Below are 25,968 nucleotides of genomic sequence, written 5' to 3' on the forward strand. Positions count from 1 at the left end.
CGGGTGGCGCTGTGGGTTAAACCAAAGAGCCCAGGACTTGCCGATCAGAAGGTTGGCGGTTTGAATCCCCGTGGCGGGGTGAGCTCCCGTTCCTCGGTCCCAGCTCCTGCCAACCTAGCAGTTCGAAAGCACGTCAAAACAAGTAGATAAATAGGTACCGCTCTGGCGGAAAGGTAAACTGTGTTTCTGTGCACTGCTCTGGTTCGCCAGAAGCGGCTTAGTCATGCTGGCCACATGACCCGGAAGCTGTACGCTGGCTCCCTCGGCCAATAAAGTGAGATGAGCGCTGCAACCCCAGAGTCGGTCATGACTGGACCTAATGGTCAGGGGTCCCTTTACCTTTTTTAAATGGGTATATATGTTCCATGCAGTTTGTAATTATTCATGAGAATTACTTGTAGCAAGTAGCTATATCACTTTCCCTGTCACTGTATCTTCTGGAGGAGTTATATCCAAACAACCTCCCAGGATTCCTGCCATATAAAGTTGAAAACAGCCAAGCACCATCAGAACCTAAAGTAAAAATGTTTTTATTTCATGAAACATTCATGGATTAGAAACAATTTCCCCCAGAAGCTTTGCATGACCTATCATAAAACTTGGCAGGCTGATTATTTTGCAATTATGTCTACAACTTTTTTGTCATTTTGAGTTTTATTCATTTTCCTTTGTCACATCTGTATCAAACAATTGCATGTGTACTTATGGTCAATTAAATGATACTTAACCCTTTATAATGCAACAATACCAAAGCCAACTTTAGGCTTGCAAGTATTTATAAGTTTGTTCGTTCCCTGGAGGAGATGCTGCCTGGGGTGCCCTCTAGTGGTTCTCTTCATTTAAGCACTCTTTATGCTTTGCCAAAGGTACCCTAGTGGAAGAAGCTTGTTCATATGTATTTCCTCCTTTTTCAAGAAGCAAAAACATATAAATAATGTACATAAAACATACTTGTATACAGTGGGTCCTTAGTTTTCAACCTTAATCCATTCCGGAAGACTGTTCCGTCTTCCGAAAAGTTTGAAAACCAAAGATCAATGGGCTGGCCTCAAAGACAATGGGGGAAAATGAAAAAACGCACCAAGGAAGCCGTTCGTCTTCCAAAAATCATTCGAAAACAGAAGCATTCACTTCCGGGTTGTTGGCGTTTGGGTTCCAAATTGTTCAGCTTCCAAAGCATTCGGCAACTGAGGTTTCACTGTACTACTTAAAGGCCTGCAACGCATCTCACATATGTTACTTTGTTTTAAACTTTACAAAATCTCTGTAAGGCAAATATTGCCTTCCTTGTTCTGGGGTGTTTTTTTGTGGAGGGAGCACTGAGGCTGTGAGGTAGTGGCTTGACCGAGGCCACCTAGCGAGATTATGGGTGAAACAAGATTGAAACTAGAGCCTTCTTGGTGCACAGTTCAGTTTTATTACCACTGTGCTACAGCAGCAAATTTAGGATTTAGAATGTTATGCTGCATGCCTGTAAATGCCTTTTTCCTTTTTTTCCATTAGGCACATGAAGCAGTGATTAGAGGACATTATCCAGCTCCTGAAGAAGCCCTCCAGGTCCTTGCTGCCTTGCGGCTCCAATACCTACAAGGAGACTACACTTCATCCAATATCACTATGCCAGAAATGGAAGAAGTCTACCCACTGCAGAGGCTCACGTCCCGTATTATCCAGTCCACTAAAACATTTACCGCTGCGGAGAGGATAGAGAGGAAGCGGGCCAATTTTCTAGAAGGAACCCTGAGGAGGAGTTTCCGCAGCAGTTCCATCAGCAGGCAGAAGATGGAAGAGGATCAGATGCTTGATATGTGGGTCAAAGAGGAAATTTTCGCAGCCAGGACTAATGTGATTGATAAATGGAAAAAACTGCAAGGAATGAACCAAGAGCAAGCGATGATCAAGTACATGAGTTTGATTAAGGAGTGGCCTGGCTATGGGTCCACACTCTTTGATGTGGAGGTGAGTATACCAAAATCCCATGGGCGTTGCTGACAGCAAAATCATTAGACTAAATAAAAAGAAACTACAGCTAAACAATTTGTAGTATAACGCATCTTGTATGGTTATGTTCTATGGGTTTGCAAATTTGTCTGTCTTCTCCTGCTGAATGTTTTACAGGTGAGGGTATGTAGGTTTTGATTTGTTGTTGTTGTTTAGTCATGTCAGACTCTTCGTGACCCCATGGACCAGAGCATGCCAGGCACTCCTGTCTTCTACTGCCTGCCGCAGTTTGGTCAAACTCATGCTGGTAGCTTCGAGAACACTGTCCAACCATCTCATCCTCTGTCATCCCCTTCTCCTTGTGCCCTCCATCTTTCCCAACATCAGGGTCTTTTCCAGGGAGTCTTCTCTTCTCATGAGGTGGCCAAAGTATTGGAGTCTCAGCTTCAGGATCTGTCCTTCCAGTGAGCACTCAGGGCTGATTTCCTTCAGAATTGATAGGTTTAATCTTCTTATAGTCCATGGGACTCTCAAGAGTCTCCTCCAGCACCATAATTCAAAAGCATCAATTCTTTATGGCCCAGCTCTCACTTCCATACATCACTACTGGGAAAACCATAGCTTTAACTATACAGATTTTTGTTGGCAAGGTGATGTCTCTGCTTTTTAAGATGCTGTCTAGGTTTTGATTAGAACCTGAGAAAAGGGTTACGGCTGTGGAATTTCACCTGCGAGCCTGCACACACCCAAATCCCCCTTCTGCCTCAGGAACTGCATAAGAGAGTGTCAGCTCCTCCCCTGCTTTAAGGAACTGAACATTCGCGACATTATTAGACCCTACTTTAATCTGCACCCACATCCCAGATTATCCATTTTACACTGAGGAATTGGCAACGGCTGCTGTGCTTAAGAGGCCAGGAAACAGAACAGTAAAACATTAGTGTGTGTATATGAATCTGAGGAACATCTAACCCATCCACTCAGCTACTTCCCATCTTAAGGGCCGCATTTCCCCACACAGTTCAAGCATTAGATGTGTTTTTTGTGGATTAACAGTAGTAGCTAAATGTCCGAAGTGATTTAGGTTTAGATTTGTCTCTGCAAGGAATCGGACTTCATATGTAGGAAATGATAAGAGGAGCATAGTCTGCAATAGTTAATTGCACATCCTTTCTAAACCAGTTGTGGCCCAAAGGTGAGTGTTTAATTTAGTCCTTTGAAACATGTTCAGATCTCTCCTCTGACAATGGAAATAATTGTGTAGGCTCAGGCAGATTACTCCCAGAATAATTTACCTCACTAAACATGTTCAGTGAGAAAAGGGCAATGTATGCTAAAAGAAATACTGTAAAAATGTATAATTTTAAATTGCATTTTTGGAATCATCATTTCTGTTTTCTACCATTCACCTTGACATTATTTTTCCCCAGTGTAAAGAAGGGGGCTTCCCTCAGGAACTTTGGTTGGGTGTCAGTGCTGATGCAGTTTCTGTCTACAAACGCGGAGAGGGAAGGCCTTTAGAAATATTTCAGTATGAGCACATCCTCTCCTTTGGTGCTCCCCTTGCTAATGTCTACAAGATTGTTGTGGATGAGAGAGAGCTGCTTTTTGGAACACTTGAGGTAAGAAAGGAACTAGTCATTCAGTTCTGCTTTCCTTGTTTTTAAAATAAGCAGGATGAATAAACTGAATCCACTGTGCCAGGATTCAGAAATAGAAAGCCTTCCATGATACTTTCGCCTGCACAATTTCACATCAGGATTAAAATCTTCAACTGCAATCCTACGCATGCTTATTTGGGATCAAGCTCCACTGAACTCAGTGGGACTTGCTTCCCAGTAAGCATGCATTAGACTGAGGCAATAGGAAACTTGAGTTAGGCTTGTGTGCACCTTCGCTCTTCTTCAAAAGTGAAGTTCTGTAGGATTTTCAAATTGGCGATCTTGAGCTCTGTGGGTTACAGTTCCATACAGAGTAATGTTGCTGAAGTCCCACTGAATCTATTCAGGTCTACTCTGAAGTAAGTCCTATTAAAATCAGTGGGGTTTCCTCCCAGGTAAATGGGATTAGAATTGTATTCTTATTTGGGAGCAAATCTCAGTGAGACTTACCTCCAAGTAATCTTGTATAGGTCCAGCCTGGAAGTGTACTTTTATTTTCTTCAAAATAAAAGATAAACATTTGCAAATTGTATTTAGTTTAGCTATTTAAAGACAGCTGAACAGTCTTCAGAAATTGCACCCAATAGTATAGGTTTTTCACAATAATAAATTGCTAGCCTAATTTTCTTAGTATGACTACCAGCCCTGCCAACATTTGGTTATAATTTTTTTAAGGTGTACATACAGTTTTGTAAATTCTAGTCATGTGACTATTGGCCATTCAATTTTATAGCTTGCTGGGTAGAGTTACCTTTGCCACACTATTTTCATTGACTACCCAAAGGCTGGCTGATTTCAACAAAATGTATGTTTAACTATAGGCTGTGTTACAGCCAAGCTGATTTTTTCTGTGACAATTTATAAAATTAGAACTAATCTAAAAGAAACAGGGTACCAACTATTCCTAGAGTATACCACATCACATTGCCGGGAGGTAAAATCTCATAAATATGCTCTTCACAACACCAAAGACCATTGCCTGAAGTGTGCATTAACTGGTTTTGCATTGTTATTGTCTTGGTAGGTTGTTGACATTGCCAAACTGATGAAAGCCTACATCAGCATGATTGTGAAAAAACGCTATAGCACCTCTCGATCAGTGAGTAGTCATGGAAGTCAAGGCAGCTCCAGGTGAAACCAGAGAGAGAAACTTTCTGTTCTGTCCTTTTGGAACATATCACCGCCAACCCGTTGAGTTTCTCAAAAAATGGTGACTGGAGTCACCTCTCAGGCTACAATCAAAACCGTGATTCTAGGAGAATCTTTATTCAGCGCGTGGTGTTCGACGAGCTTAGAAATAACAACAAGCCACTTGCATAGTCCCATAAACTTGTTGGCTAGCATGCTTCAAGCCTTCTAAAGCTTTGTTACCTCTAGATAACATAATGTATGCCTTAACTTAATGCACTGCTTTCTGAGCAGTGAGAAGTGCCTTAAAATGTTTTAAAACCAACTTGCATTGATTTGTGATTATCAGAGGGGTTGTGTTTTGTAATAAACCACTTTGAATTAGCTTCTCCTTAATTTGCAGCCATCTTGCACTAACTAACTGGCTGGTTCTTACATGAGGAGGGAAAGAGAGCATCTTGGTTGGAATGCTGCAGGCGGCTTCCCGTAGGGACTTTAATAGCAATGCTGTATTCCCCCCCCCCTTTTTTTTTCATATGTGTGCATGCATATGACTCGGGTCAACTCTAATTTTATTCCACGTTTCACAATATTTTAAAAGTAAAAGGGAATAATAATGTGCAATGGTGTAAACAGTCTTTCTGTACATTTTAATAGTCCAGAGCTATAGTTGTCCCAAATGTTGAGTTTCTTTATAAGCCAGTTTTATTAACAAATTTGGGGGTTTTCATAATTTTTGTATTTTCTTCTAGATAATTTTTCATTCTTTGTTACATCTGTATGTAACACACCTGCATTTCTGTACCTCTGCTGTATTATACATAACGTGTAGTTTGAAAGACACTATATTTATAGACTGCCCTTAATACAGAATTGCCATTATCTGCGCAATATTCAATCATATGTCTTCAGTTTATACAGTTGGGTTTCTTAAGATATTAAACATTTCTTTTAAAATATTAATCTTGTGGTCTTGTGGTATGCTACTTGGAACTTGCCGAATGCAGAACATACTATAAAAGAAGTAAATTAAACAGAAAAATTGTGATATATCTTACTTAATGTTGTGCATGCCCCTCTCAAATTTTTCCATGTGCTAATTGAATGGCAGCAGAAAACTGGAAAGTTCTAAATTAGGCTAAATTGCCAGTTTTGAGAAGGAGAGAAAACTATCCACAACCTATGGGGTATTTCACACATATTCTTCATAGGTTCTATGTACTATGGAATAACAAGCTGTCATTGCCCTTACAAGTGCATTCTTCTAACCATGTTTGATTTGCAAAATATAGTTAATCTACAGGGCAACCATTATTTTAAAGACTGAATTTGTAACTTAGACAGAGAGGGCAGACACTGAAGCTTCAAATCTCTGTGCATTGTATTTATATGCTGCTTTTTCAAGGTGCATCACAATGAGAATCAAAAACAGACTGTTTATTACAAAACCTAGTTGAACAGGACAAAGTCTACAACTCAAATGATACAATCACATGAAATATCAAATTCAAAAAGCACTGTGAAGCACAGCCTGCACTCATTTTTCAGAAGGAACTATAGCTCTACCTTCACTGTCAGAACCACTAGCAAAACATCCAGCTCCTTAAACCTGTCTGGAAAAGTACAAAGCTTCTTCACTAGGGAGCCCAAAGGCACTGCAATTCTTTAATCATAGGGGCTTTCAAAGACCTTGGGGAATGTGCCTGCTTGCTACAGAAATCTGGCAACGGTGGGGGGGGACCCCATGGTCGTAGGTTATTCATTCCTCCTTACCTTGTGATGGGTCTAATTTCAACTCCCAAGTAGCTATGCTGTGTATCAGTCCAATTACTGTGGGTCCTTAGAACAGTGTCTGCATCTGTCACTGAAACAACTGGTGTCATGCTGAAGCTACTGGGTTTAAGATTGATCCTTTTCTGCATGTGCAAAGAGGGAGGGAATTGGATGCAAATAGTCTTGCTGTTGCCAGCTTTCATCAGTTTGAAGTTTTGGGTGCTGCAGCTATGCTGTAACTCCACTGGTCACAACCTCCAGAAGGCTGGACCAAATCACAGTCCCCCATCCTGACCTGTGAAGAGGCCCATTTATGTTGGTTCAGAAGGCAGGGAAAGAAAGCGCTGTCCCAAAGGAAGAAAAAAAAGCAAGATATGAGCTCTCATGAAACTCAGCAAAGACACTATCTAATGTTTTGTTAGGGGGAAAAGTAGGACAATATATGCAGTACTGCTGGTTGCACATTATCAGGATGTGGTGCAAAGGAAGACCTGGAGATTTACTAGTCTATTTAAAACTTTTAGTCGTTAAGATTCCATTTTCCAACAGCACTTTATCTGCACAGAACACGCCTCCTTACACTAAAAGAGCTGTGCCTTTTAAGGGATCCTGCCTCTTCTAACGTCACAATGTTAGGGTTCTGGTCTCCATAGAGACAGAGGAATCTTAAAGGATGCTGCACAGCCCACTAGGTTCACTTTGAAAGTAGGATGTGCCAAGTTGTGACTGAATTTGAGGTCTGTCCAGGTGACCTCCAGCATGTGACCAAAGACATAGAAGGAAATTGCAAATAGTCCACCTTCAGGTACAAAGTGTTCGGAGCCTTGGGGATAGACAAATATCTAATACTATATAATACATACAATGGAGCTACAGAAGATGGGAAATGAGGTAAGCAAACAAGACAACAGGGAAAGTAATGTGTGGAGTGTGAGAAACTGGTTATGAGTGGGAATTAATTAGTGTGATTTAGTTCAGCCTGACTGCTAATTGAGGAGAGTAGAAAAAGTATAGGAAAGCCCCACCCCAAGGAAGAACTGGAAAATGACTAGTCTATTTAAAACTTTTCAGTACTTTATTGAATTGATATTTCAGACTACTTTAAAAAGGAGTCTTAAAGAGTCCAAAATGTCCTTATTTTTATCAGATGAAGATTCGGAGGAACTGTTCAAAGGAAACATTCAGAATTTGTCCCACAGCTTTAGTACAACCCAATATATCTTGCTAAAGCTAAGGGGGTCTGCATCAATCAATACATGAATAGGAGACTGCCTGGTGAACCCATGCATTCTGTCTTGAATTCTGCGATGGAAGAAAGATGGGATAGAAATGGACTAAGTAAGTAATCCACAGAGGAAGTTTTGATAACTGCCAGTAACTGTTGGTTCTGAATATTCTACTGCTTCTCTAATCCTGGGCTCAGCATTTCAGAACGTCCGTGTGGCTGAAAGAGAACCCATCAAAATGGTGAGCTTGGAAATTCAAACTGCCCTGGCCCATCACTACTGGATGAAGAACTCTCAGCTCCCAGCTGTAGTTCTGCCAAAGGCTTTAATGCTCAAATCAGATTGGTACATAAGGCAAACACCAGAGTATATGGTTCAGCAGGTACAGAAGAGGTTCAGTGCATGCTAAGACATTGATACAACGATCAACATGCCCCTGCACCCTCCTTTAGAAGACTGAGGTGGACACAACTGTATTTGCACAGTAAGTGGCCGGAGTCACAAGACCAAGCAAGTAAACAGGCACTCCTTTGAGTGGGTTAACTCCACAAAGTTTGTTTTCAACGGTGTTATCGTCTCCATAGAGACAGAGGTGGACTCGGTGCTCGCCCAGTATTAGTCTTACTCTCTGTAACCTCACAAAGGGAAGGTGCCTCACTGGCAGGAAGAGGCACTGGAGCAGCTCCGTGACAATAGGTGTTAGGGTAGGGGTGTCTAGTGTTGGAGGGACCACACTCCTTGGATCCTGATCTCCATCCTCCAGGCCACAGGACCCGTCCCCAGAATCAGGCACTTATCTGGGTCCTGATTCTACCTCTCCCATCCTGGGGTAGGGTCCTCCTCAGGGTCCTCCAGTTCCCAACTCTTCGAGCTTCCATTCCTTGGGTCTGACCATTTTAAAAAAAACAAAAAAAACCACCATTATTTATTTTGCTTAGTTTGGAACATTGTTGTTTAAAATAACTGACCTTGTAAGCAGAGTTAGATTAACAGAGGCAAAACAAGATCACTCATCTGAGACAGTTTCAAGGACAAAAGTGGCACCACCAGGTTTAAGAGGGCCTGGGCAAAATGCCTTCTGCTGCCCCTTCACCTTATTATTCCCTTCAATAGTAATAAGAAGTGGAGTGGAGGAGAATGAGCCCTTTTTCTTCACTGATCAGACAGAAAAGAGAATTTATCCATACCTGCTTCTTAACAAGCAGTGGGGAAGGGACCTTTCTCTTTTACTAACCTTTGTTGAAAAACTCTTATACAGTGGTACCTCGGGTTACATACGCTTCAGGTTACATACACTTCAGGTTACAGACTCCGCTAACCCAGAAATAATACCTCGGGTTAAGAACTTTGCTTCAGGATGAGAACAGAAATCGTGCTTTGGCGGCGCGGTGGCAGCAGGAGGCCCCATTAGCTAAAGTGGTGCTTCAGGTTAAGAACAGTTTCAGGTTAAGAACAGACCTCCGGAACGAATTAAGTACGTAACCAGAGATACCACTGTATGGTGCATGCCTCCAGCATGCCTGACAGCCTCTATGAGTAGTTTTTAAGGAGGTTTAAAAAACTGACCTGAAATTAACACTTAGCTGCAGACCCAGGGATAGTCCTGGATTTACAGAAGCTGCCCCAGTTTCTGATTTGATCCTGGAACGTCCTGCTTTGCCTTAGGACTTACCTATTTTCACTGGAGAAATGTTGGTGGGTATGGAGTTATGTGACCATCAAGCCAAGGAGGTAAATAACTATATAACCTTTAGAAGTTATCTGAAGGCAGCCCTGTATTATGTTTTATATATACAGTGGTACCTTTGTACTCAAACACCTCGGTTCCTAAACGCCAAAAACCCAGAAGTGTTCCGGTTTTCCAACGTTTTTCAGAAGCCAAACATTCAATGTGGTTGTCGGCTATTGTTTCCAGGGAACCTGCACCAATCAGAAGCTGTGCCTTGGTTTTCGAACATTTGGAAGTCAAATGGACTTCCGGAAGGGATTAAGTTTGGTGCTTTTATTTTTGCTATTTATTTTGGGTTTTTGTTTTTGAGATTTTTTTTGGTTAATTTGTTTTTGTGACTGTGTTGATTGTGTGACATGCCTCTTGAGAAATGGATAAAAGCCCCCTGTCCAAACAGTGACTATCATCAGTGCAGATAAGAATTTTTTTTTAAAAAAAAAATTATCATCTACAGTACAATACTGTCTTATTTATTTTATAGTACAGTACATTTCATTTTATGGATCAGTGGTCTCTTTAGATAGTAAAATCCATGTTAGTAAAATCCATGTTAAATTGCTGTTTCAGGAATTGTTTTTAAAAGTCTGGAACGGATTAATCCGCTTTGCATTCCTTTCTATGGGAAAGCATGCTTTGGTTTTGGAACGCTTTGCTTTTGGAACAGACTTCTGGAACGGATTAAGTTTGAAAACCAAGGTACCACTGTACAGTCAATCCTCAGTTCTCAAACTGCTCCGTTGCCGAATGTTTCAATTCCCAAACATCGAAAACCCGGAAGTAAATGCTTCGGTTCAAGAACCAATTGGAAGCCGCGCCTCAGAACTTGGAACATTTCCGAAGTCAAATGTCCTTCCAGAACGGATTGCGTTCCAGTTCCGAGGTTTGACTGTACCATGGTACCTTGACTGAAGCTGCCCAGAGCGGCTGGGGCAACCCTGTCAGACAGATGGGGTATAATAAAATTAGAATTATGGGAAAGCATTCTTTTAAAAAAATTGATATATATATATATATATATATATATATATATATATATATATAATAGCACATCCCTATTTTCATCAGAGAAATGCTGGAGGGTATGTAGCTGTTTATATTTTTATCTGTAAGCCATTCTGAGTCCCTGTCAGGGAAAAAAGCAAGGTATAAATAAATAAACAAATACATAAAGCTTAATAGTAATAATAATAATAATGGAATCGTACATTTCCCTCAGCGACTCCTTTTCTCCCTCTCTAAAGGGGAACTTATAAAGCACCGAAAGCATTTTCCAGAAAGGTAGTGGTATAAATCATAAAACACCCACCCTTATCGCCTTTCCAGCGCGTGAGGCGCAGCTTCGTCCCCGGCTTTTATTCTGTTTTTCCAAACGCCCAACGGCGCCTCCCAACATTCTAAACCGCCACTCACCCACTGCGCACGCGCCACGCCTCTTGAGATTTATACTCCGCTCGCGCCGCCTCGCCACGCCCAGCTTCTCCTCCTTTCACCTCCCCCCCCCCACTCCCGCCACAGCGCGCGCGCTCTCCCGCCGGCTTCTGCGCGCTCGCCGCTGCTTTTTCTCTCTCTCTCTCTCTCTCTCTCTCTCTCCAAGCTAACCAATCGCCGGCGCCGCCCAGCCGCGTCGGAAGCTCCTGGTTGGTCTGCGGCAGCCGAGAAGGCGGGGCGTGCGGGCGTGCCTGGTACCCGGATGTACACAAACTCCGCCCAGCCGGCTCGCCTCCTCATCTCGGTTCTGGTGTTTGGTCAGCCGCCCCGACCGAGATGGCTGACGAGAAGGAGCAGGTGGCGGCGCCGGGTCGCCTGGACTGGGAACGGCTGGCGGAGGAGGACGAGGACGGGGGCTGTGAGGAGAAGCCCGTCAGCGGGCGGGAGGCGGCGACTTGGAAGAGGCCGTTCTGCGCTTTGGCCGCCTTCCTCTGCGCCAACCTGATCTTCTGGTGAGAGAGACGCGCAGCCACTGCGCTAATCCTATAGACCCCCCTCCCGAAACACACACATATATATGCGTGCCCCTTTCATTCGTTCTTTTCCCCCACCTCAATTGAGCCTCGGCTCACCCTCGCCCTCCGCTCCTGGGCTTTGCAAAACGTGCAAATGAGCTGTGAGGAGGGGGGAAAGGGTGCACCTGAGCATGGGCAAAGTGCCTGCTGTAAAAGGCCCAGGCCGCTGGCTTCTAAACTAGCAGCGCCCGTTCAGACGTTTCCTGAGAGGGGCGTGAAAGCAAAATATCGCCACCCCACGCCGTTTCTCTCTGTCAGTTGTTTTCAACCAGTTGTTTTCAAGCCTTGAATGATAGTCAGGGCTGCTGCGGGCAACACTGGCCCCTGTCCCTCTCTCCAGAGTGGCTTGGGAAACCCAGCCAGATGGGCGGGGTATATTAATATATATTTATATTATTATTTATTTATCTATCTATCTATCTTCCTTCCTGTCTCCCTCCCTCTCTCTCTGATGCCTGGTACTGAAGAAGCATCCTTCTCTGAGCACTGTGCCTTTGCTTTGCTAGCCTTGTGAATGCCTGTTAGGTGTGCTTGCTCTCCATGAATCTACCTGAAATATACTCAGAGTCGCAAAGTGATTTCATGCTCTTTATTCAGCTCATAGTGGCGAGGAGGAATGAATGAGAGTCCCCTCAAAGTATCTGCTTTATATACATTATTTACACAATGGGCTGCACATGATTGGCTAATTCTGGAATTCTACTGTAAGCCAATCAGGTTGTGGATTCACTTATATCTGGAGCATGATTGGGTGGTTCCTGCCAACCAATCAGACTGCTGCCTTGTTCTAGGACCAATCAGACTGATGCATTCTGAATCCTATTGTTCTAGGACCAATCAGACTGCTGCGATTTGGATCCTATTGTTCTAGGACCAATCAGACTGCTGCAGTTTCGATCCTATTCAACTCAGTACATAACACCCCTCCCCTCTAAGTTCCAGTCCTGCCCGGGAGGTCACATTCATAGTCCTCGAGGTACGCCGGCGGCCTACGTGTACGTTGCGGCCTGTGGTGTTCCCCGGTCCGGGGTTCAGGTTCTGGCTCGTGTTCCAAGGATGCTGGCTGTGATGGGCCTGTTTGGTCTGGCGCAACCGGCTCGCTCAGTCGTGGTTCTGGTTCCAGTGTCCTTTCGGCCTCGTGGGTCCTCTCTGTATTTACTGATTCTGCCTCTCCTGCTGGCCCCTCCTGCTCTATGGGCCTCACTGCCGCTCTGTTTCCTTGGGACTCCTCTGACCTTTCTGCTTTATATACATTATTTACACAATGGGCTGCACATGATTGGCTAATTCTGGAATTCTACTGTAAGCCAATCAGGTTGTGGATTCACTTATATCTGGAGCATGATTGGGTGGTTCCTGCCAACCAATCAGACTGCTGCCTTGTTCTAGGACCAATCAGACTGATGCATTCTGAATCCTATTGTTCTAGGACCAATCAGACTGCTGCGATTTGGATCCTATTGTTCTAGGACCAATCAGACTGCTGCAGTTTCGATCCTATTCAACTCAGTACATAACACTACCTAATCCTGTAAAGCTCATCCTGCACTGGAATCCCATAAGTTAATTACCTGTGCTGTGGGAGGAAGTGCTTTTAATTTCAGCAAATTGAATAAATTATCTCATGCAAATTGAATAAATATATATTTTATTTTTATCTCCACGCTGATGTGGTTTTTATCTCCACAATGGGTAGAGATGGAGAAGGGAGCATTCTTTATCAGAAGGTGTATGTCATACAGGTAGATTTGAGCCCCAGGATGCAGAAATCGAGCTCTGCCATCCTTGGTATTTCTATTTAAATCGAGCGCTTCTTAACTGTGTTCGCTTTGAAAGAGGCTCCTTTTGGTTTGTTGGGTGTTGCCACAAAATGATTCCTACAGAAAAGCATGGGAAAGGAAACCCATGGAAAGAATTAATGATCCGGGGTGGGGTGGAGTGTGATGGGGGTACCACTCACTGAGGGTAAAGCAGTGCTAGTGGCCACGAAGTGGGCTTTGTGAGACATGTGTTGCAGAAAGTGAAGATGAATCAGCTGTGGCTGGATGATGCCAGGGAGCATCAAAGGCTCCCAAAGAATGTTTGAAAGGAAGGTGGGGCGCAGATGTGGCAAGGTGACCAGGAAGTGCCCATAAAGTAGAGCATATAATCTTATAATAATAATAATTTATTATTTATACCCCGCCCATCTGGCTGGGCTTCCCCAGCCACTCTGGGCAGCTTCCAAAAGAATATTAAAATACTGTGATACATCAAACATTAAAAGCTTCCCTAAACAGGGCTGCCTTCAGATGTCTTCTAAAAGTCTGGTAGTTGTTGTTCTCTTTGGCATCTGGTGGGAGGGCGTTCCACAGGGAGGGCGCCACACCGAGAAGGCCCTCTGCCTGGTTCCCTGTAACTTGGCTTCTCGCAGTGAGGGAACTGCCAGAAGGCCCTCGGTGCTGGATCTCAGTGTCCGGGTAGAACGATGGGGGTGGAGACGCTCCTTCAGGTATACTGGACCGAGGCCATTTAGGGCATAGTGGTTGCCTTGTGATTCTGCAAAGTTGACAAAAAGCAGAGTGACAGCACCCCAAATTGCACAGTCTGTTTCTCCCACTCTCTTGTCATGGATTGGCACTGGACTGCCAGCCTGCTGGCTTTATGCTTGAAATTGTTCTTTTTCAGTAGATTCTTCATACTCATTATTTTCCTGGTGCCCAAACCAATCTCTGTCATTTCTCCCATTCTTTAGTTTTTCTGTTTCTCTGTGTTACCAACCCTGTGCTATAGGTAACTTCTTGTTTTAACCTTTAGCCCTCTAGTGTTTTTCCAAACAAGAAGCATGTGCTTTTTTTCTTCAAATGGCATCTGAAACTGAGATACTTTCCCCCCTACACTGGCTTGAAGAGAACATTCCTAGGGTCATTGCTTTTCATTACCGAGTTAAATACTCAATGGACTAGGATGTATAATTGCATTAATACAGTGTCCCAAATGTAGATTCAGATTTTGAGATTAAATAAAGCACTAACTTGAGTTGCTTGAAGATTCACACACACACCTTCTAGTGCTCATGTACCACAGAACTACTTAGCAACAAAAGAAGGGAGAGAATTTTTTGAGTTTGACATCTGATATATTTTTTTAAAAAAAACATTGAAGTAGTTATTATAGGAAAAATCAGAATTTTGTTGGACTTCCTTGCACACTACACACTTCCCCCATTTTTCTGTTCTCTTTTTATTACCTATCTCCACCCGAACCAAGGGGCATCCTACTCTCCTAGATTGAAATAATGCAAGGAAATCAGTTCCTGTCATGGGTTGCACATGGCATACATGCATGTACATTTCAGCATACATGTAAGTTTTGTGTTATTTTGAAAAAATCTTTATTTTATGGTTAGTACTGCTTTTTATTTTGAATAACATATGGGGGGATTATACCCTTTTCAGTGCTTAGGGCTATAAAGGTCTTAATCTGGCCCTGCAGCAGAAGAATTTATATTTCAGTAAGTATGTTATCTATGTAAAGAAGAGGAGTCATATGGAGGAGAGTGGATAAGAATGTTTTATTAAATATTGAGAGCTTTTTCTTTTTTAGTACTCCTCAGTTGGACAGCAGCTTCATTATTGTGTAAAACATTAGCAGCACTTTGTCCTTTGATTAATTTGAAGCTCCCTAGTACTGTATGTTAATTGAGGCTGCCTAAGTAAGTACAGTTTAGGGTGTGTTGACCTCCCATCCTTTGTGACAGACGTAGACTCTGAACTGCCAGAAAATAAGTATTTTAGGTATTTTTTAGCGTAACCTGTTGGGCCTGTGTATTGCAACCAGCTGTACAAATAAGTCTACTAGATGTTGTACTTGTGCCTGCTTCTACATAAAAGACCTACATGGTCTGGGATCTTCCCAGGGGGCTGGTGTTGACTGAGCTGGGGGTTGTGTGCCTTATTTAGTGCCTATGCTGATGTTTTTGAGCAGTGCTGAAAGGACCTTTTTATTTCCCCACTACAGTTTTTTAACATCTGATGTTACAGTACCACTTCTGGTATCTGTTTAGAATTCTGCTTTTATTCAGCACCCTGCAGTCTTGTGGTGATGTAGTTTTAAATCTATTTTAAACCACCCTCTTTCTTTTTATTAAGTGGGTAGTATATACATTTAATATATGACTGGTATATCGGTGCAGATAGAACAAATATATACACATTAGAAGTTTGTGACACCCTGGCTGTGTTTGGACAGTGCTATCCAAGTTATACATGAGCCTTCTGCCTGCACATTCAGCCCCTTTGCTGCTCTCTGCAGCGAGCTATAATTAAACCAGGATGTCTCTAATTAACCATAGTTTCCCATTTTATCTGTTCAGGAAACTATGGGTACCAGCTTCAGAACAAACCAGTTTCTTAAAGCCTCATTGGTTTAAGATCCTGGATTGTTCCAAAGTGAGTAATTAGTTTTTACCTGTTCAGGTAAACACAAAGCTGAGGTTAATTAGAAGTTCCTGGTTTCATAACAGTCCATAACTGGACCACTGAGATCAAAGAGAAGAAAAATCCAATTCTCTGCAAACGTAAAATTGCTTCTGTCCCTTCTGGAGGTGGTTTTTGCCTTCCACGGGTAACCAGGCAAATGGCTATTTTCAAGCCTGATTTCATCTCATGGATGTCAACCCTTTACATCTAGTCCTTCTATTTTCTTTTGGGCTATGCACTTAAAGTGGGGATTGAGGCCCATTGAATTCAACATGCCTTACTTCTGTTTACACATTAATCTTCTGGTTTGCCTATTTTCTACTGTTGGTCATTGATATTGTCATTTGTTTCACTATATCCCATATACCAGTGCAAACCATGAATACCTGCACAACTTGAGAAACTTGCTTTTAAGCTTATTAGACAGGTGATGCTTCTGGGTTTTTAATAGGTTCCAAGTTTATTTTTTTGCAGCTTTGGATTGTCCGGCCTTATAGCTGGATACTTAGAAGTATCTACACATTTTTGTCTTGATTTGTGCTTTCTATGTTGCCTCTCCTGTAACAGCCTTGCAACTTATTAACCCACAAAAATACTTACTATCATCATGCCACACACTTGTCAGTCACCTGAAATCACAATGAAGCCAGGTGAGCCATTTTTGCCTGCATGGATCTGAATCAAATAGTGTGGGTGCACAGCACTTTGTAAGTCTTGATGATCTGCTGTTCATTGCCATTTGTAAAGCACTGAGCACAAGGCTTTTAGGTAATGCTAACCAGATAGACGATAGTCTGTGCCCACAAACTCCCTTTTGGACCAGCCACAAATTTATTTGCCCCACAGATAGGCAGGTGGTTGTGGCTTGGCTGAAACAGCATCACTGACTAATTAGGCCTATGGGCCAGAGGTTCCTCACTACTGGCTTAGATGTAAGGAAGCCAGTTGATCCCCACCCCACATCCCCAAAAACAGTTATGTTTTTCTATTGAAATAAAAAGGAGAGGTGGGGGAACAGTAGCTCTTCACAGTTATAGAAGCTAACTAGAGCATTACATGGAAATGCTTGTAACTAAGCCCTCAGGTCCTTTTTTTAAAATAAAAAGCATCTTTGTAAGAGGGTTATTTAGAACATAGAAACAGAATTGGGAGAGGGTACAGAACCCTTTGAGTGCATCTGGATGGCAGACTATTTTGTAAGAATCCAGGCTTTCCTTGTTAATTTCTGTTTTTGTTCATCTCTAGTAGGTCACTGAAATGACATGCATTTTTGCAGGAGGTTGATGTCTTCACCAGAGAACGTGCTAGCTTTTACAGAAACTAAGTAGCCGTGTGACGTTGTTTGTATCATTCTTGTCTCTAGCAATAAGTATTAGATTAGGGACAAAGCTATTGTAGCTTAAGTTGCTAAATTTAGAACATTAGCCAAGGGATTTCCATGTATCTCTTAATTCAATAAACATTTCAGAATGTATTTCTTTATCCCAAGAAGCTCTATAGGTTTTTTTAAAATAAATAAATCAGCAAGCATCTCTCTATTCTGAATCGCAGTTTGTTCTGAACACTTGAAAAGGCCATTGCTATAAGTTCCATTCAAATCAATGGGATTCAAGGAGCCTAACCATGTGCAGGATGGGAACATCATCTGAGACAAGTTATGCACTATTCTGTTCTTATGAAACAGCTATAAGAATATAAGAGCTTTGCTGGATCGGACCAAAATCTAGTTCCACATCCTGCTTCTCAGCAGCAGCACAGCCGATGCCTCCATTAAGCCCATATGCAGGGCTTGAAAGCAATACCCACTCTTGCTTGTATTCCCAGTTGCTGGTATAGAGAGGCGTACTGCCTCTGAAACTGGATAATAGCCACTGATAGGCCTATCCTGTGTGGATTTGTCTAATCTTTAAAAACCATCTAAGCCGGTGGCCATTACCACTTATTGTGCCAGGGAATTCCAGTACTGTATTATGTGAAATACATTCTTTTGACTGTTCTAACCCTGCTGACCACCAGTTTCTTTGCATTCTGCAGTGTTCAGAGATGGACTTCTTACTCTCGTCTTTCTTTGCATGATGCATAATTATACAAACTTCCATTATACCCTTCCACGTATGCTTTCCCCACTCAGCTTAAAAAAATTCTGAAAGCTTTAGCTTTTCCTCATAGGGCTGATTCTCTTGATAACCTTCGTTGTGTTTTTCTGCACCTTCCTCTGCTTTTGGAGGCAGGGCAAGCAGCATTATGCACATGTGCATAGATTGTACGACAGCATTCTGGTACTGCCAGTTCTGTTTTCAAGCCTCTCCTAATGATCCTCATACGGAATTTGCCCTTTTTCACAGCTGCTGCATGCAGAGTTGACATTTTTACTGAGCTACCTTCCATGACCTAAAGATCTTTCCTAGTTGGTTACTTGGTTAATGCTGGCTCTTTTCCAGCTACTAGTCCCAGGGAGGCTGTGCAGATTTGGACAGGGGTCTGGGTTTGGAGTGCATGAAGGCAAACCAGCTCCAGTCTGGGTGGAGCCTTGCAACTCATTTTTTGGGGGGTGAATGAGTTCTCCCAGACTAGGAACTATCAGTGAAGGTGAAAATAATGTTGGTTGCTAAGAGTACACTTTACCAGCTAAGGCTTGTTTCAGACTGCTTTCTATTGAATCGTATTTTATTAGTTGTATTTTAAATTGCTGGTATTCTAGCTTTTGTAACTCGATTACTCTGTGATTTTATTTATCTTTTTGTAAGCTTAATAAACATAAAGAAAATAAAGAAAAAACATCCCTGTGTTCCACAAGCACTCTATTGTTGTCTAATGGCTCAAATGCCATGCTGACTGGTTTCCTGCTTCTGACATATTTACAAACATTTTATATTTTTGGTCTTAAACATTTTCTAAATATGTCCATCACATTATTTTATTTTTATTGCTTATTGTCAATTAGCATTTGCCAACGTATTTGCTCCCTTTTGTTTTTCTTATTTGGGCTTCCATTTTCACCCGAGGCACAGCTGTTGCACCTTTCTTCCCAGCCCTTGGACTGAACAGACATGAGGTTCCAGGTGGAAGGGAATAAGAAACATGCAGACATTGGGCTGTTCAATTGCAAGCAGTTTGGGAGGGAGGGAGCTGGATTGAAATCCAGCCAAATTTTCTGAAAGCAGCCTTTTTATAACTTTCTTGCTTCTGGTTGTCAACTGTATTTGCATCCTTTGGCAGGCCTTGGGGGTGGGGAGATCTGTACGGCCTGCCTGTTGGTACATTTCCTTGTTTGTTGCATATATTCTAGCTGAGCATTTGATTGATGGTTTTAAAATTTATTTCCAAGCGTCTTGGAAAAGAGCTAACCTCCGCTCTCTCAAAAGCTTCCTTTTCACTAACCCTCTCACTTCTGAGATGTTTTGTCTTTTGAAATAAAGTGTGACTCTGTTGAGGTTTTTTGGCAACTTTTCATGGACATACATTTTGAACTTGTTAGCACTTAGATCCCTGTTCTCAGTTGATTTGAGTACTCTGAAATATTGTACTAGGCACTGGGCACCACTCAAGACTATGGCCAGGAAGGGTTCATGGGCCACTTCCAAGGCACAGTCATGGATTGCATCTGGAAACATTTTTCTGATTACTCAAGTGTGCATCTTTCTCAGTCAGTGTGAAAGAAGTTGAGGACACTGATTATTATAAAACCTTCTCCTTTGGATCCTGACTCCCCACCTCCCATCTGAAGACCACTTTCACTGTTTTGATCAGGAGAGCAATAATATCTCTCTGACATGAAATATTTTTTTTGCATCTGGCACTTATACCCACTTATATACTCTCAGCCCCACTCACCTCACAGAGTGTTTGTTGTGGGGGAGGAAGGGAAAGGAGAATGTTAGCCGCTTTGAGACTCCTGAAGGGGAGTGAAAGGTGGGATATCAAATCCAAACTCTTCAAATCCAAACAGTGGTACCTCGGGTTAAGTACTTAATTCGTTCCGGAGGTCCGTATTTAACCTGAAACTGTTCTTAACCTGAAGCACCACTTTAGCTAATGGGGCTTCCTGCTGCTGCCGCTGCGCCGCCAGAACACGATTTCTGTTCTCATCCTGAAGCAAAGTTTTTAACCTGAAGCACTATTTCTGGGTTAGTGGAGTCTGTAACCTGAAGCGTATGTAACCTGAGGTACCACTGTAGTTCCTATTAGACGTTTTCTAGTATGTTGCACTCCATGCCTTCTTTGGCATGCCCCCGCTAAGCCCTACGCTACACCGTCTTTCCTATAGACAATGTATCCAGGGATGCTACTGTACTGATTCTCTACACTTTTCCAATATGCCTGTTAGATTTATATTCTCATTCAGCACCAAGTACTCTAACTTTTCCCCACCTTGCCTTAGAGGCTTCTAATATTACCCAATTAAGCTCCCACCCGTTGTGTCCCTCTCCAGATGTTTTTGATGTCTACATTTTACCCCAAAGCCCCTTGACTTTTTAAAGCAGCTGCCATGCTCTTGGCTTGTATATAAAAATTGAAGGCTTCCTCTTATCAGCTGCCACTGATGGCAGAAAAGACTCAGAGTGCTGGATGTCTAGTTGCTTTGCCCTGTGTCGTTCTTCCCCTCCAAGAAAACAAAAGTTGCAGGCACTGCATACTCTTGACAGAAGCAGCTCTTTCCTGAAGGAGAGGAGTAACCGCTAGCCTCTTTGTCTCTCTCCTTTCCACTGCTGGCTAGGAAAGGTAAGCTGCAGGATAAATATAAATGGAAAAGGCCAGCCGGGGATGATGACACCTTCCTGTTTGCAAGGAGATGTGCTCCTCTCAAGATGGGTATGGCAGTTGGGGCTCTCTTCTTCAGGAAAAGGCAAACCAGGAGTCACTATTTCAAGCCTGTATTGCTTTTCCTGCCTTTAGAGCAGGTGTGGGGAACCTTTGGTCTTCCAGATGTTACTAAACTAAAACTCCCATCCCTAGTTCAGCAACATCTGGAGGGGCTAAAGTTGCCTCACCTGCTCTAGAGGCAGCTAGTGGGAAGGAACTTCCATGATTTTCAAGAAATAAAGAAGGGATTTGGAGAACAGCTTTAGAAAATGATCTCAGGCTGGTGGAGCCGTGTTCTCCTTTTAGACTGCTTTTCCAGGATAGCAGCATAGCATCTTGCCCAGTTCTCTCTCTAGGAAGGAATTCATTGAGATTAAAAATAACTGCAATTATGTCATGAGCAATGTATATCAAATCAATGGTAAATATTTATTTTGCCTCATTTCTAGGCTGCCCTTCAATATAAGGTTCTCAAGGTGGAGTACCTATTTCTTTAAAAAACCACAGATATAAAATTCAGTATTAAAAATTGGCATTAAAAATGAATGTAACAGAAAGCAGTGGTCACAGAAGTTCAGCAGCACAATCATGCTCCAAACAACTTATAATGCATGCTAGAATTTTTTTGGGGGGCGGGGGATTTAAGCCAGTGTGGTGTAGTGGTTAAGAGCGGTAGACTCCTAATCTGGGGAACCGGGTTTGCGTCTCCGCTCCTCCACATGCAGCTGCTGGGTGACCTTGGGCCAGTCACACTTCTCTGAAGTCTCTCAGCCCCATTCACCTCACAGAGTGTTTGTTGTGGGGGAGGAAGGGAAAGGAGAATGTTAGCCGCTTTGAGACTCCTTAAAGGGAGTGAAAGGCGGGATATCAAATCCAAACTCCTCTTCTTCTTCTTTCGCCTGATACCAAAATGATATCAGTGTTGTCACCAGGCAGAGAGCAGAATATAAATCTCAATGAGAAAAAAGGAACGAGGAGAGGAAATGAGCGCTAGTAAGGTCTCCTCACAAACATATGAAGCTTTTTTGTACAACCGTGAAGATAGAAACTTGAGTGTAATTAGTGTTTGAATGAATAACTGCTTTTTATACTTGGGTGTAGCATTTTCAACCATGGCTACCAGATGTTAAAACTTGTCAGTTGGGGCTGTCTGGTATTTCATTGACAAATCTCCCCTTTTCCTGCTCACCAGCATAATAATAATCTGTATTGGACAGTCTTTTTTCTGGTGTTTCACATAATATCGCATAGCCTTACAGCAGCTATGTAATATGGACATTTTTATTACCAGGTCAGGGAAGGGGTTCATGACACAAGTGTGAGACAGGTGCTGCCCTGCTCCACAAAACATAGAGGTTTGTGGCTGATGAGTCTTGACAGAGCTGGCGTAGTATAGTGACTAAGAGTTCTGTTAAGACTCACCAGCTATGAGACTCTACCTTTTTTGGAGTAGGAAAGTGACATTTGTGTCATGAACCCATTGATTAGTCTCTGCAGTCTGATGATAATGGCCTGCTATACCTTTAACTCCCTAATTCCCGATTGTTAGGCCTTTCTCCTTCATCAGTGATAGCCTTCCCCAAGCTGGTCAGCCCTTCAGATATTCGGTACCCCATTCCCACCACACTCACACATCATGCCCTGTGGTCAGGAATGATGGAGGGCACCAGCTTGGGGGGAAGCTCTTTATAACGTTAAGTTACCTGACTTGCTCTCGTGCTTTCATATGGCAAGGAAAGCTTTATATATCTGCATGGTAAAATGGTTTTTCTCTTCTCCTCCTAGGTTCCTTGCACTGACTCCTTGGAGACTGTATCATCTAATTTCACATGTGCTCCTTGGTGTTGTAATGCTGCAGATCATGCAGGATTTGGTCTTGTCTAGAGAAAGAGGTAAGACACTGCTTCAGTATCTGTTTAACATGCAAATGTTTATCAGCAATGTATGGAAACCTGTCAATATCCCTTTATCCTTTTAACTGCAGTACAGTGGTGCCTCGCAAGACGAAAAGAATCCGTTCCGCGAGTCTCTTCGTCTTGTGGTTTTTTCCGTCTTGCGAAGCAAGCCCATTAGCGGCTTAGCGGATCAGCTGATAAGCGGCTTAGCGGATCAGCTGATAAGCGGCTTAGCGGATCAGCTGTTAAGCGGATCAGCTGATAAGCGGCTTAGCGGATCAGCTGATAAGCAGCTTAGCGGCTTGGGAAAAAGGGGGGGGGGAGGAAAAAAACCCCGCAGGAACTCGCAAGACATTTTCATCTTGCGAAGCAAGCCCATAGGAAATTCATTTTGCGAAGCACCTCCAAAACGGAAAACCCTTTCGTCTAGCGGGTTTTCCGTCTTGCGAGGCATTCGTCTTGCGGGGCACCACTGTACTAAAATTTTATGGTAAGCTTTTGTGAGACTTATGTTAAGTAGATAGGTAGGTTAATATTATTAGCTTGCTAAAGACTTTCTGAACAGTGTCTCCTATTGCATACATTTATTCTTTGACATATTCAAATGCACCAGTCTCCTATAGTATGTAGACCAAGACCACATTCTAGAGGTCTAGTATAGGTTTGTTCTAGGGCTCAGGTTTGCGCAGTGGGATATGATTTCTTTCAGTAGAACATCAGGCCCCAATTTTGCATTTTTATAGTTTAGTTAATACAAGAGAATGTGTGCATATACTATAAACATTGGACCATATGCAGAAAAATATCTTATTTATCCTTATCTTGTTTTCAGGTGCACAATTGTGGAGAAGCCTCACTGACCGGTAAGTGTTAGTGTTATATTGCTGGTGACTACTAAATATTAGAACTTTAAAATGGTACAGTGGTACCTCGGGTTACATACGCTTCAGGTTATAGACTCCGCTAACCCAGAAATAGTGGTTCAGGTTAAGAACTTTGCTTCAGGATAAGAACAGAAATTGTGCTCCGGCGGTGCGACGGCATCAGGAGGCCCCATTAGCTAAAGTGGTGCTTCAGAACAGTTTCAGGTTAAGAACGGACCTCTGGAACGAATTAAGTACTTAACCCACGGTACCACTGTATTGGGACATTAAGCACTTTAGCTCTAGAATAGATCTTACTTTCTGTCTAGATTAGCCTTTATTTATAGGAGATTCTCCTACCCATATTTCTGTATTGACAAGGTCCTTCTAGATATCTAGATACCCTCTAGGGATACCTAGAGCTTTGTAGCCTCTAGTCCTGTTAGCCTACTTGAAATATTTTAAGTATCCTGATCCCAAGCTTTATACAGGCTTGTACACCAGAGCCAATACCTACAATATTATAATTGCATTATGTGTGTGTGGCAGTTTGGGGCACAAAAAGGATAAAGTGAGATTTGCAATGTGGCTCATCCCTTAACCTAGCAGTGGAAGTATTGTGAATGGCTATAGAACCATGTGCTCTATTTCCCCTGCCACCATTAATCGCGGTTCAGCATTATGCCTGTACTTAGGTTTTCATGATTAATGTTAACCAGTGTTCACTCCTAACCCAAAATCGAAAACCAGGTTTTCAGATTTCAATACACCATTGTGGTGCATTGCATGTGATCATGGTAGACTCAGGTGACCTTGTTGACTTCAGATAAAATTCTACCTTTTTTCTTTTGTAATTTCATGACTTAATATTTTAAGTGCATTTTATTTTCTGGTACAGTTTATGTTAGTGCCAAGAATGTTAGATAGGTATCGAGGTGCAGGGTAGGGAATGAAGAAAGAGAAGGTGAGGGTTTATTTATATCTGAACACATCTGTATTGTCTGTTCCAAAGTTGTACCATGTCTTTTTGTGGTACGGTGGTACCTCGGGTTACGTACGCTTCAGGTTACAGACTCTGCTACCCCAGAAATAGTACCAAGGGTTGAGAACTTTGCTTCAGGCTGAGAACAGAAATCGCACGGCGGCGGTGCAGCAACAGCGCGAGGCTAAAGTGGTGCTTCAGGTTAAGAACAGTTTCAGGTTAAGAGCGGACCTCTGGAACGAATTAAGTACGTAACCAGAGGTACCACTGTACTTTTCATATTCCTGACACTCCTCAGTTGTGCTATCCTTTATTCTTTTATACAGTATGTGAATGTTTCATCTGCTTACCACACTTTATGTGGGCTGCATTTTACCAATGGAGTGACCTACAGGTATAAAAGAAACTTCTAGTCACAGATCAGCAGTGATGTGTGTGTGTGTGTGTGTGTGTGTCTACATGCACTTTCTCAGCCCCTTTCTGGCCCCTCCCATCTGTGCCTTCCATAGTTGTCAATACAGGGCACAACTGCAAGTGTTTTAGTTAACAGTATCCTTCAGAGAACATCTAACATTCATATCTTCTCACTAATTGGGCACATAGCTATGATTAGCATCATTGACAGAAGCTAAAAGAAAAAATGGACCCTGCCCATAGTTGTTTACTTTTAAACAAGTGGAAGCATGCCTGTTTGCTGGGGGTTTGCAGGCTCTTCCAACTGTCTCTGCTTTTGGTTTTAAAGGAATCGGCCGTATGTTTGGAAGCTGGTCTGAAGTTCCAGTAGAGGGCAGCAGAGTGTTATTTCCCTTTCCTATTGTCTACTGTATTCTGATTTTGGTAGATCGTGGTCGATCTCTGGCTCCCTTTCCTTAGTTCAGCTAAAGCTCATTCCTGCCAGGCCCCTACGCCATGCCCTCCTTTGCTGTATGATCTCTGGAAGGGAAGACGGAGCTTTCTCTGTGTTTTGATATGTAGTGATGTTTTTGTGGGTGACTTTACCCCTTTGTCCCTTGAGTTTAACCCCCCCCCCAAAATGAAACTCCCCTCCCTAAGCTTTTATAGGGCTTTTCTCCTGTAGATCCCTGCCAGTTTTTAATTCTGAGATCACAGTCTCTTGAGAGTTGGCCACCCCTGCTGTAGAACAATGTTTCCCAAACTTTTTTCTATTGAGGCCGCTGCAGAATGGTTAATAAAAACCCCTTGTGTATATTTGAAATAATAAATTGGGGGGCACATATCCTTTTAGGTGGCCAGATATGGTTCACTGTTTTTAACTGTGTTAAAAAGGAAAGATTTGGAAATCTTTATCCTTGCAAATAGAAATCCCGCTCTCAACCTGATATTAATGGAACTCTTGGAATTGGAATCCTGAGAGTGCGTGACATAAAGCATATACAAAAACAAACCAAAGTGTAGCACCTTAAAGACCTAAGAAATGTATTGCGGCAGAAGCTTTTGTGGAGTCAATACTACTTTATCAGATGCCTTAGTGAATTCTTAGTTG

At 42.6% G+C, this 25,968-nt stretch overlaps 2 protein-coding genes and 2 long non-coding RNA genes across 5 annotated transcripts in view; 2 read left to right on the top strand and 2 right to left on the bottom strand.

The window, feature by feature from the left end:
- Window positions 1-5,693, top strand: part of MYO10 (myosin X) — a 198,168-nt gene extending 192,475 nt beyond the window's left edge. The window contains exons 39-41 of the mRNA XM_083449257.1: window positions 1,504-1,959; window positions 3,372-3,563; window positions 4,627-5,693. Of these exons, the coding sequence (XP_083305383.1) occupies window positions 1,504-1,959; window positions 3,372-3,563; window positions 4,627-4,737 (759 nt within the window). The 3' untranslated portion in view covers window positions 4,738-5,693. The remainder of the gene's footprint in view (window positions 1-1,503; window positions 1,960-3,371; window positions 3,564-4,626) is intronic.
- Window positions 5,694-6,087: 394 nt separating this feature from the next.
- Window positions 6,088-6,847, bottom strand: LOC310681719. The gene is made up of 2 exons (XR_014513547.1): window positions 6,303-6,847; window positions 6,088-6,266 (listed from the first exon to the last, which is right to left on the bottom strand). It is a non-coding gene; the product is annotated as an uncharacterized lncRNA (long non-coding RNA).
- Window positions 6,848-7,374: 527 nt separating this feature from the next.
- Window positions 7,375-25,968, top strand: part of RETREG1 (reticulophagy regulator 1) — a 46,738-nt gene continuing 28,144 nt past the window's right edge. Inside the window, exons 1-3 of one of the 2 annotated variants that reach the window (XM_083449553.1) lie at window positions 7,375-7,394; window positions 22,510-22,616; window positions 23,452-23,482. In XM_083449553.1, coding sequence (XP_083305679.1) covers window positions 7,390-7,394; window positions 22,510-22,616; window positions 23,452-23,482 — 143 coding nt within the window. In that variant the 5' untranslated portion in view covers window positions 7,375-7,389. Of the gene's footprint in view, window positions 7,395-11,142; window positions 11,399-22,509; window positions 22,617-23,451; window positions 23,483-25,968 lie in introns of those variants that run through there. The other variant, XM_083449552.1, reaches the window with a different exon arrangement.
- On the bottom strand, window positions 8,036-10,981 carry LOC310681647. Its single transcript, XR_014513441.1, has 2 exons — window positions 10,664-10,981; window positions 8,036-8,616 (listed from the first exon to the last, which is right to left on the bottom strand). It is a non-coding gene; the product is annotated as an uncharacterized lncRNA (long non-coding RNA).

The sequence above is a fragment of the Podarcis tiliguerta genome (assembly GCF_965153285.1).
Source record: "Podarcis tiliguerta genome assembly, chromosome: 7".
NCBI lineage: Eukaryota > Metazoa > Chordata > Lepidosauria > Squamata > Lacertidae > Podarcis > Podarcis tiliguerta.